Genomic DNA, 12,095 nt, shown 5'->3' on the forward strand with positions numbered 1-12,095 from the left:
AATCTGCTCCTATCAACCTCGTTTCTATCATCAGCCAACAGCTGTTGTCAATGTACACTACCTTCACGCTACGCCAGACAGTAGTTGGCGACAAGCTTGTGAACACATTGGGTTTACCAAAACACAGCTAAAGGCAGAGTGAATACTGGACTTCGATTCATCAGGTGAAACCTCAATGAATGCTAATGTTGTTTCCATTCTGCTGGAAATAGGCAACTGTTTGCTAAAATTGAAAATCAATATGAAGTTCACAGCCTGTTCTGCTGCCCTCGAGTGGCCATAAAAATCAGTTACTGCAAGTGTGCAGGTGGTACAAACATCTTGATGGAAGTTTTGAATAACTTGAGATAAAGCTCAAAAACAAGGGTATTTGTACATGCATTCATTCCATGTATGTTGAAGTAGTCCAATCGCAACACTACTACCACAACTACATCATCAGATATACTAACAGTGATGACAGAATATTCTCTGTCTGCAATGTATTGGATGCTTTGGTATATGTACGCACACCCCTTTTCAATCTTTGTTCATTATTTATCTTAAAAAATGTCATTTCAAGAGCAAAGTGTTGGCAATTGTTAGCTGTGTGTGTTACCTGGTAGCAGGGAGGGTGCTGACTCTGGTGAAGAACACGGATGGCTCCACATCAACATGGACTCCAAGAGACAGCTCCCTGTAGTAGCCCTCCACTTTGCCTGCTCCTCCAGAATACTTGAAGTTCAGCACTGCTTCCAAAGTCTGCAAAAGGACAAGAGGAGGATGCAAATTTAAATCAAGCTGGTTTGACAGTGTACCACATTTAACGGTTAATTCAGCAGTACATCATAGGAAGTCCCTCAGCAGTCTAGGCCTATAACTAGGGGATGGTCCAAGGCAAGCCTGTGCCAGCACAAACTATAAGCTTTATCAGGAGAGAAGCCTGGTAGCTGAAGGATCTGCCTGCAATTCCATTTTTAAAAACTCTAGGAAACACATGTTGGGAGAGTTTTTCGAGACTTGTCGGGACAGCCTGATAACAAATTGCAATATTTCAACCTAGAAGTACCAAATGTGTGGAGTATTTTTTTCTGCATCTTTTAGTGACAGAATGTGCCTGATGTTTGCTATGTTACTCAGATGAAAAAGGCAGTCCTTGAAATGTGTTTTATGTGGGAGTGGAAAGACATATTCTGATCAAAGATAGCTCCTAGATTCCTTACGGTGGTGCTGGAGGCCAGAGTAATGCTAGAGTCTTTATGAGATTATGTCTAGAGTTGCTATATCATTAGATAGAGTGTTTTTCAAGTGTTTCTTGACATGTTTGATTCTAGTTAATAATTTCCTGAGAGAAACATGCTGTCCTCACTTAAAGACAATGTTTACAGTGAAGTACAGATGACTGATAGAGAGCTTTGTCGCATGGTGCAATGATAAACCAATGAGCTTGTGGTGAACTACTACTACTACTACTACTACTACCAGAGGAACATGCCCCCTGTCCTGGTTGCCATCCAGGTAGAGGAATGAAGAATGTGGAATACCTTGAGAAAGCTAAAATGCAAAGGAGCCACATTTTCAACCTGGCAGCACAGAAGATATTTGCAATAACCACAGTGTTAAGGAGGTCATCCAAGTTTGGTGTCACCAATTCAGTATCTGACCAAAATATGAAATATGGTCACTATCTGCCCTTCTGTTTCTGAGTTATGGCCAGAAACATGTTTTTATAGAATTTTACGATGTCACAGTAGACCTTTGGATATAAAATGTCATCACTTCATCATTTTGTCCTATTACACATTTGTGTCAAATTTTATTATAATTAAATATGAATTCTTGATCTATGGACAAAAACACATTTGTGCGGTCATAATCTGAGAGATCTTTGACCACCAAATTCTAATCCATTCATGTTTGAGTCAAAGTGGATATTTATGTCAGATGTGCAGAACACCTTTTTTTCATTCCTCGGGCCCGGCTGTCGCCAGCACAGAGGCATAAAAAAGAGACAGGAGAAAACTTTTTAAAATACCAAAGGAGTATTTGTTTCGGAGACTGGGTGTAACTGGGGTCAGAGGTCAGCACCGGCATGTTGTGCTCTGCCTTTCCATCACCTGGAGCAGTTTTTTAGATCAGTGCATCAAAAGTCATGACAAGAAATAATAGGAAATGCACCACAGCACTGGCATTCTGCTGTTTAATGAAATGTAAGTATGGTATAATGGTGAGAAAGCCTGAGGGGTTGGGACGGTATGATTCGTGGTTCCAAACAGATGATTCAGAGTCGTCATGTTGCGTCCTAAAACAGCATGACAGGAGAGGGCGGTGGGTGGGTGGGTGCAGTGGGTGGGATTTGCTGGCGGTGTTCACACGGTGCACAGTGCCCGATGGGGGGAAAGTGGACACAAAGAATTACTCAGAGGTACTCAGAGGTATTCTGTGGAGGGGGGAGGCACAGGTCAAGCAGCCAAGTGGGCAAAGGATGGGGGGAAATTAAAAGTGGCAGTTTATGGTGAGAGAGTAATAGCTGACTCAGGCAATGGGCTGAAGCAGGGTAAAGGGAGCATCCAAGGTCCTGCTTTTCTTCCTATGCAGCATATATCATCTCTCCACATATTGCTGATGGAGGCACTGGCTGAGCCTTTCCAGAACAAATTTCACAGATTTCTTGATTATTTTCACTCTTTATCCCCTCTTGTGGGGGCGTAAAGCCAAAGTGGAGTGATTCGGAGCCTGCTGGCTAGACGTCTAGCCTATTACAACTAATGACAGAAGAATAACACACTGAGCAAACAGACAAGGAAACATTAGAAAAGGTTTGTTTTGTAGACATAGTAACTTATTTCTGAATGTATACCTATCTTGAACTGGGTGGGCTTTGTCTCACATTTGTACTATAGTTTGATGTTGTACATATAAGTCTTATTTTATCCTTGCACTTGTATTTTTTAATGCTGCTATCTTCGCCATGGCTCTGGGAATGGCAATGTTGAACCACCAGTCTGGTTCAGAATGAAATATTCCAACGAGTGTTAGATGGAAATTCATAAAATGTATCAACATATAAGGTACCCAGTGGATGAATACCACTGATTTTGTGATGCCCTGACTCGTTCTCTAGTGCCACCATGAGCCTCATATTTGCTTTTGTGGTTTAAATACTATTGGATGGATTGCAATGAAAGTTGGTGCAAGCATTACTGTTCCCCTCAGGATGTAATAGCTTGGTGGATTCCTTCATTTGTTCACCCAGAGCCATCATCAGGTCAAAATATTACATTTCCCAATACATGTAAAAGAAATGACATTCCCACCAGCGTCAGCTATACTTTGTATTTAGTTCTGAATAGCTGGTAACACATTCGACTAAGATGCTTAATATGGTTAACATTATTACCTTATAAACATCAGCATAGTAGCATTGTTATGGTGAGAATGTTAATGTGCTGATGTGACCATTTAGCTCAAAGCACCACTGTGCCAAAGTACAGCCTCACAGAGTTACGAGACTCTTAGTATTTTTAGTGTTCACAATAAATTTCCTTCATGAACATTAACATCATGTTCCCTTATCTTATTGTATTGTAGCTCATTATAGACCAGAGAGATACTCAGGGTGACTAATGAAATGGACTATCCAACAAACACAGATTCGGTCATATGATGTTGTAAAGACACTGACCTTGATGTGATTAGCATTCTCATTTTCAAAAGAGGATGACTGCTCTCATGATGGACTACTTAATAAAGTATGCTTGATGCAATCGCTGCAAATTAAAATCCTGACATCCTTTCTGAATGTTTTCTATTTCTATTTGTCCTCCCTGGAAAGGGAGTCAGTCTGTTTTGGATCTGGAGGAAGAACAGCAGCCCAACAATGGAGGCAAGAGACAGACTCATGCTGCGCTGGCAACCGAATGAAAGGAACAGCACATTGACATGAATCTCATTTGAATTGATTGACTGAAATCGCCCCGATTCCTTGAGCGGGAACACTGTTTGGGGGCAATTTCCATTAAAGTCAATTTTTTTCTCTACAAAGTTTCCTCTCGTTTCCTCTTGTTAAAGGATAAGGCTCATGTTAGTTTATATTTCCATCAACAGATCCCATGAAAAGACCAAAACCAACAATGAATTTATCCTTTAAACAATATTGTCCGAGTTGCCAAACCCTGATATATTCTATAATGCTTTGCCACTGAACTCCATTGATACCCAAAAAGGACAACGGAAGAGCCATTTTGCTGCATATTCCTTCATTACAATGAACACAGAGTAGTACTATATATCTAAACATAGTATGAGAACATACATTTAAAAAATATGCAAACTAATTATTCTTTTGAGAAGTTGAGTGCTGTGTTACACACTGCTGTATGCGTGTATGTGTGTGTGTGTGATTCTGTGGCTGCCTGTGTGGTACTAATGGCCCCAACATGATCCTCTTGATGAACACTGATTGTCTCAGCAACACTGGCAAACAGTGGCTGTGCACCCCGATTCCCTTTTCAGATGCGGACTGACTCAAGCTCCTCCTCTGTTCAATCGGCTCTCTCTGTGCTCTCGGGCCCCTCAGGACCCTATTTCAATCACGCTGGGCTAAAAATAGGCTCTGCTGTAATGAACTGACTGTGTCAGGAGTAGGCCAGTAGCAACACAGAGCCAAAGCAAACAGCCTGACCGCACCCATACATTACCTTCACATGCATACAAACAACGTGATTAGTAAGAACAGTTTGATAAAGGCGTTCACAATCCCTGATAACCAGAGACTGAATGAGCTGTTTTATATGCAAGCTAATGTCCTGCAGACTTGTAGGCTACAAAGAAATGGAAATTGACTTGAGTTTATTATTTGTCATATACTTTCAAGTTCAACTTTCCAAACAAATTCTAATGTTGGTCTTTTTTCAAAGACACTTTGTAATGCAAATCAGCACAAATGGATCAACTGGTTACAGCTTCACAATTTTCAAAGCTTAATACAATACTGACAAAAATGTGAACTTATCATTTGAAACATCAGGAAAACAGTGAGATGCAGCCAGGAGGAGGATATGTAAGGCCACAGTTTTCACCTTGCCTTCAAGTGGCTAAGAAACACACATTTGCCTTTAAATGCTATACAACTGAGCCCTTTACCCTGATAATGACCATCATATACATAATATTGATCAGTTAGGGAGTTCCACTAGAAACTCTGTTTCTATTATGCGTGTAAACACATGGATTGATCAGGCTTGTAGAAATCATTTTATTTAAATAGCCCAAAATCACAGAGGTGTCTCAGAGGGCTTTTACCATCTGTACAACATACGACAACCTCCATCCTCACACCCTTGAAGGACATCATTCTCAAAGACGACCTCACCCTGACACACTCGAAGAATAAAAAGGCCTCTTATATTACGGACAGAATGATAATGGCCAATCTCCATAGCCTTGTGATAACGAGTGGAGCACTGTGAGGAAAAAATACTGTAACCATTACCACTCCAGTTATGAAAGGATTAGATTTGACAACAAAGATATGCATCATACATGTTAGTCGATTGGCAGATGATAAAAGAAATGCATATGTTTTAAACCTGATTGACATATTATCTCAATCTATAAGAAGTCTCAACACATAAGAAGTGGGCCAGGACATGGTTTGGGACTATATCATGTTGCTGTCTACTTTGTGATAAGTCCATTAATTGCTCATAGTGCACCAATCATTTTTCACCAACTGACCAACCCTGAGATGGTCAAGAGCTTAATATCAAAAGGCTATATAAAAGATAATGCAGTCTGTGTCCTGGTGTCCAAATGTCCACTTGGATATAAGTTTAGACTAAATCACCAAACATAGCTGATGGTTGCAGGATTCACAGTTTCTACAAGATGATGGAATCAGTCTCTTCGATACTCACTGCTTGTTTTGACAGCTCACTGGATTTATACTTGTACAACCATGTTTCTTCCACATTGTCCCTGATCTTATAGTAATAAAGCTGATCTTGAATAAGTATATATGTATTGTACGGCTCCAAACACCGTCACCGGCTGATACCTTCACTGGCCTTTGTCTAACTAAAAAATGACTTATTCAGTCTGAATGTAGCATCATGGACATGACACATGTGACAGACAGCATATTAGGCAAGCTTTTACTTTGAATGCCATAACTTGTTTGCTGTGTCAAACTAACTCTCAAAAGACTACCCGTCACGTCCATCCATACAAAGCAGCATGTTTGACAATAGAGGCCAATGCTGAACGTCACTGGCAGTATTCTCACTACTGCCCATGACGGGTGAATAAAAGAAAGAAAGAAGAAGGCGGCTGAAGCCTTTTTGAATGTCTCGGCACTGATATAAAGATATGACATCTTCCTGAGGAGATTATGGCATGGCCACATGTCTCCTGACAGGAATACTAAGATAAAGTATCAGTGACAGGGAAGAAGGGACAGGAGGCTCAGGAGTGTATTGTTTAGTTACTAGTCTTTGTTGGCAGTGGCTTTCCAATGTGTTTCTTAAAAGAATACTCAAACATTTTGGAAAATTCTATTATAAGCACCTGGAAATACATGATCGTTTCAAATACATATTTGATATTCAGGGAAAGGAAAAGGAAAGATCTACAGTAATGTAAGCATTATATTTCTGGACGTGTTTTGCAATACTAGCTAATGAGCAGTTTAAGAGAGAGCCTAAGACAGACTTATAAAGAATATTATGGCAAGTGTGCTTTTACTTACTTCTGTGTATTTTGATGAAAACACATGTAACACAAGCCCAACCAGCCATTATTATCTTCCCCATTGGTAAAAGTTTTTTTTTCCTATGTTTGCAGTAGTTTTTGGTAACAAATTCAACAACTAATACATAACTATAATAATGACTCTACAGCTGGTCAAAATAGAAAAGTGCTCTGGATTCAAAAAAAACATCAAAACATTACTTTACAGTGCTACAGTGCTCCCATAGCTGCTTAACTATGGGACATGAAAGCTTGTATGTGGATGATACATTTAATCAGCATATGGGACACCACTATGTTCTGAAAGTGGACAGTAGTCATGGCACGATTGCTTCAGTGCTCATGCGTCTGATCATCAAGTGCTGGAATAGCTGGACTCGGTGGAAGGAAAACACACCTGAATCAGGGTCACTGGTTTGTTTTGAACCTGCTACATACCAATTTCTTTCAAACCAATGCTTTGTAATGCTGCATGTGTAATCATTCTATATAGAGCACTGTTCTGCAGTTAGTATAACAGAGGTCAGCATACTAAATTACACTTTAATTTTATTATTTTAAGCTATTATTTTATAAAAACACTGCCAAGTATACCGGACAAAGAGAACAATTCATATTTTTACAATAAACATTTGTTTTCTGATGTGTTCCTGGAGCTGTTCAAGCACCATCCACAACTAGTTTTGTTTTGTTTTTTTCCAACTGTGAACCTCCATGGACGCAATGCATTGTGGGACAATAGTGTCCACGGTTTTTCAGTATGTCAGCTAACTGTGTTGAGTATACTGAATTTCACCTTTCCATACTAAATACTCAAAAACTGCCCAGAATGCATGTGTAGTATGGAACTGGGATATGGTTAATGTCTGGATTGCACTTATTGAAATGGAGCACCAATGATTGGCAGTACAAGCATGTTACCACCTGATTAAATGGTGAGTGCATTGGTCGTTCAGAGTGTGGTGAGATGGGGTTTGATAGGGTAAACTAATAGAAAACTCAATTTTTGTGTGGTCCTCACTGTTTTATGGAATGTTGTATTCATGTTTAAATTACATTTTGTCCAAAGCGCTACATTTCCCAGACGCATCCTGTGACTTAACCTCATTTGACAGACGTGTTTATTTACATAAAAATATTTGACTAATGCGGCTTTAAACAATTACGAAAATGCAAAAGAGCAACAAATGCTTCAGGCTTTTCGTCTCTCTTTCCTTTCTAAAAATTCTGTAGGAAGGAAATTAAAAAACACACAGCTAATGGTAATAATTGCAGATGTAGAGGGTGTGGAAAACTCTTAGAAGTTAGGTGAAACTAACGCCCCCCTCATTTTTTTTTCATTTATGTAATTTCATTTATTTAAAAATAGTTATTAGTTACTTTCTAAAACTTTCAAACTTGTTAACTTTTCAAAATCTGGTTGTTATTCCATTTTGTGACCATAGGTGGCACTGTGATACCATGTTCAGTAAGAAACCTCTAACTTGAGCCCATGCTGCTCCCGTAGGAGACAGAATAAAGTGGCGCTCATGATAGTAACACACCACTAACTGTGTCGTTTCTTACTGCTCCACAGGTATGTAAAAAATATATGAAATACAACTATAAACAGATCATTATCAAATCGTAATCATTTAATTACGCGGGTGCATCTTAAAAAATGCTCAAGTACGGTGTTTAAACAGTTATGTATTATGTGATGTAGCAAGCTAGCGTACTAGCTATTGTTTTCATGTCTGACAGTGTATGTTTTAAGTTTTTATGGACTGCACCTGAAGTATGATGAGGTTCATGTACATTGGTATATTTGTGTTAGGGAGTGATAAATTACATGTATATAAGCATGTTGCTATGGGGATGTAATGTTGTTGATTATTTCAATGTAGTTATTTCAAGTGAGTTTTATTTTTATGTATTCATTAATGTAGCCACAGCATGTGCTTTCACTGTTGTCTTACCATTTATGTATTGGTAGTAACATGCATTTAGAATCAGACTAATGCAGCTGCCTGATATTACGGCTTATCAATACATTAATAGGTTTATTGAGTGTGAGATGAAATGTACGTCATGTTGAGGAGACAGAATAAAGTGGCGCTCATGATAGTAACACACCACTAACTGTGTCGTTTCTTACTGCTCCACAGTACATATCTTGCTGTGCAGCAAAATAGCGACTGGCCCAGGTACCCCTAGGCCTGAGGCCGGTAACATTTGGGGGCTCGTCCGGGATTTACGCAGCCAGCTGAGGACGCCAGACCTGCGATTGTGAGATCTTGTTTCCCCGGCTTCAGGGAAGGCTACTCTCCGTAGTGTCATCCAGAGAGTCAAGGTTTCAGGAGACTCGGTCGTCATGGCTACTTCAGATCGTCGGCTGCTGATCTGGAAACTGCAAAAGAAACTACCAGAATTGAGTTTGAGTCAACTACAGACTGTGGCACATGAAATCGGCAAGGAACCAGAAGGCAAGACAATCGATACATCCACACTGACTGAACCCGAACTGTTTGATGTGGTTGTTGACTTCATAAGGAGTGAGAAGCTCAAGGACTTGGAAGATGAAGGCATGTCTTGTCTGATGCTTCTTCTTGACATGGTGGAGGACTTGTTAACGACTACGCACACTGCTTACACCGTGCTGGTAGATGAAGGGGATGCTGATCCCCAGCATGATTTATCTCCACCCACCCTTACCAAAACACTGACCAACAGCAGAGATGTTGACGAGGGACAGTCAACTCTAGAAGCAGCCATCCCAGCCAAGTACTTTACCACAGCCAGAGACTCTGTGAAGGGTGTTAGAGCCAGCCCATCCTCGTTTGTTTCTGATCAGGTGGTAAGACTTACGGATGTTGCAAGCTTGTTACCTCGTAGAGAGTTTAAGATCCATGGTGGTCAACTATCAGATTCTGGGTCTGAAATCTCTTACAACAGTATTTGCAAACAAATAGAAGAGGGTCTGAAGGAAGGGTTCAGTGAGTCTGAGGTTATTAGAACAGTGATAAAGGTAACCAGACCAGGTAATTTTCGAGAAATGCTAACCAACAAAGATGACCTCACAGTAGATGAGTTAAAGCGGTTTCTCAAGTCCCACATTAGAGAGAAAAGTAGCACAGAACTCTTTCATGAGTTAAGTAATGCTAAACAACAGGATAAAGAGACCCCACAGCAATTCATGTATAGGATCATGGGTCTCAAGCAGCGTGTTGTATCAGCCTCACAGCAAAGTGATGCTGAATTCAGTTATGACAAAAGGCTGGTACAGGGTACTTTCCTCCATACACTCTACCAAGGTTTAAATGAGAAAAGTAGCTACATAAGGAGTGACATCAAACCTTACCTCAGAGATTTACAGGTGACTGATGATTTTTTGTTGGAGCAAATCACTAAGTCAGCTAATGACGATGCAGACAGACTCAAGCACCTGGGTACTGTGACTAAATCCAAATCAATTGTGGTCAACTCAGCTCAACAAGGTGATGACCAACCAGTTGACCGGGCAAAACTGACTGAAGTTAACCGTGACATACAGGCTAATCAGGCTGCTATCATGGAACTGACTGCGCAAGTGTCTACATTGACAAAACACTTGAGTAAACTAGCCGCCAAAGCAGACAGCGAGGCATCCCAAGATCTCCGACAGCCTCAGATAAGTACCCAGACTGGTACCAAAGGTCGGTGTCCTCAATGTGTGCAGCAGGGGAATATGACATGCTCTCACTGCTTCCGCTGCGGCCAGACGGGACATCGAGCCATTGGCTGTCTAAAGGAGACAATGGTCGGGAAACGGAGTACAGTCATTGGAGAGGGGCAGCCAGTGACTGAGATAGCTGCGACGCCCCCAGTGGAAGCCAACGCTGTTCAAACAGAGAAACCTGTGACTGTGAATGCTCAATACAAGTCAAGAAAAAAACGTGTCGCACAGCTCATTGGCAAAAGATGTATGATTCCCTGTGAAGTCAATGGAGTTTCCATACAGATGCTTTTTGATTCTGGAGCTCAAGTAACAGTAGTGGGGAGGGACTGGGTAGAAAAGGAGCTACCCAATGTCAGAATCCAACCCCTTGAGACATTGCTTACTGACCACCCCTTAGCAGTTGCTGCAGCTAATGGTACTGATGTGCCATTTGATGGCTGGATCGATGTAACCTTAGAGGTAGTAAGTGTGAACCATAGAAGTGTAGCAGTACAGGTTCCCATGTTAGTAGGTCAAAGCTGTGTCAGTTTTCCACTGCTGGGATCAAATGTTATCGTAGAGATAATTAAGGGGAGTGAACAGACAGATGGCATGGATATCAGCATACTGTTAAAGGAAGCTTTAAATGTTAGTGAGAATACAGCCAAAGCCATAGTGTCTATTCTCAGCGCAACAGTCTCAGATGAAGAAGAAGCAGCTCCACAGTATGAGGTCCGGGTGGGGAAGAAAGGGCTCACCATCCCTGCTGGTCAAGTAGGTGAGGTGAGATGCAGAGTTAGAGCCTGGCCAGAAGGGGGGACAAGATTGTATGAGCCAGCAGTAAACAATAACTGTCCAGATGGTTTAGAGCTGTTCCCTGCTCTTGTGAATGTCCCCAAGGGTTCATCTAAAGTTGTTAAGATCCCCATCCAGAATGTGACCAAACATGAGATTTTCCTCTCAGGGAGAACTATACTGGGCACCCTTGAGGAAGTGGCTGAAGTGAAACCTGTCACTTGCCCCCTGCAAAAGGACCTACCTGTAAAACAGCCCACAAGGGTTGAAACCTGTTCTGCACAGATAAGCACTGAAGCCCAAAGTCAACAGGTAACCGACAACCAACATCTTCCAACACATGACAGATGGTATCCACCCGTGGACTTGTCACATTTAGGGGAAAAGGAGCAGGAGACAGTAAAAAAGATGCTGTATGAAGAGTCAGACATTTTTGCTAAAGAAGAAGGTGACATCGGCTGCATACAAGACCTCAAACTAAAAATCAATCTGAAAGATGAAGTACCTGTACAGAAATGTTACAATGCCATCCCAAAGCCTTTATATAGAGAAGTAAAAGAGTATGTGCAGAATCTGCTTAATCAAGGGTGGATAAGGAAGTCCACATCACCATATTCGTCACCTGTGGTCTGCGTGCGGAAAAAGGATGGCAGCCTGCGGTTGTGTGTCGACTTCAGAGAGCTCAACCGGAAAACCATACCTGACCGGCACCCCTTGCCACGTATCCAACACCTGCTGGATAACCTGGGAGGCTACACCTGGTTTTCAATACTTGACCAAGGGAGTGCTTATCACCAGGGCTTTGTGGACGAAAGTTCACAACACGTCACAGCATTCAACACTCCGTGGGGGTTATACGAATGGGTACGCCTTCCATTCGGTCTTACCAATGCCC

The 12,095-nt window shown here is 41.3% G+C and overlaps 1 protein-coding gene across 2 annotated transcripts in view; it reads right to left on the minus strand.

The window, feature by feature from the left end:
• trappc9 (trafficking protein particle complex subunit 9) overlaps nucleotides 1-12,095 on the minus strand; it is a 211,984-nt gene that overhangs the window by 103,131 nt on the left and 96,758 nt on the right. For both annotated transcript variants that reach the window (XM_053333925.1, XM_053333924.1), the window contains one exon: nucleotides 599-741. In XM_053333925.1, coding sequence (XP_053189900.1) covers nucleotides 599-741 — 143 coding nt within the window. The remainder of the gene's footprint in view (nucleotides 1-598; nucleotides 742-12,095) is intronic.

Source organism: Scomber japonicus, chromosome 15 (assembly GCF_027409825.1).
Source record: "Scomber japonicus isolate fScoJap1 chromosome 15, fScoJap1.pri, whole genome shotgun sequence".
Lineage (NCBI taxonomy): Eukaryota > Metazoa > Chordata > Actinopteri > Scombriformes > Scombridae > Scomber > Scomber japonicus.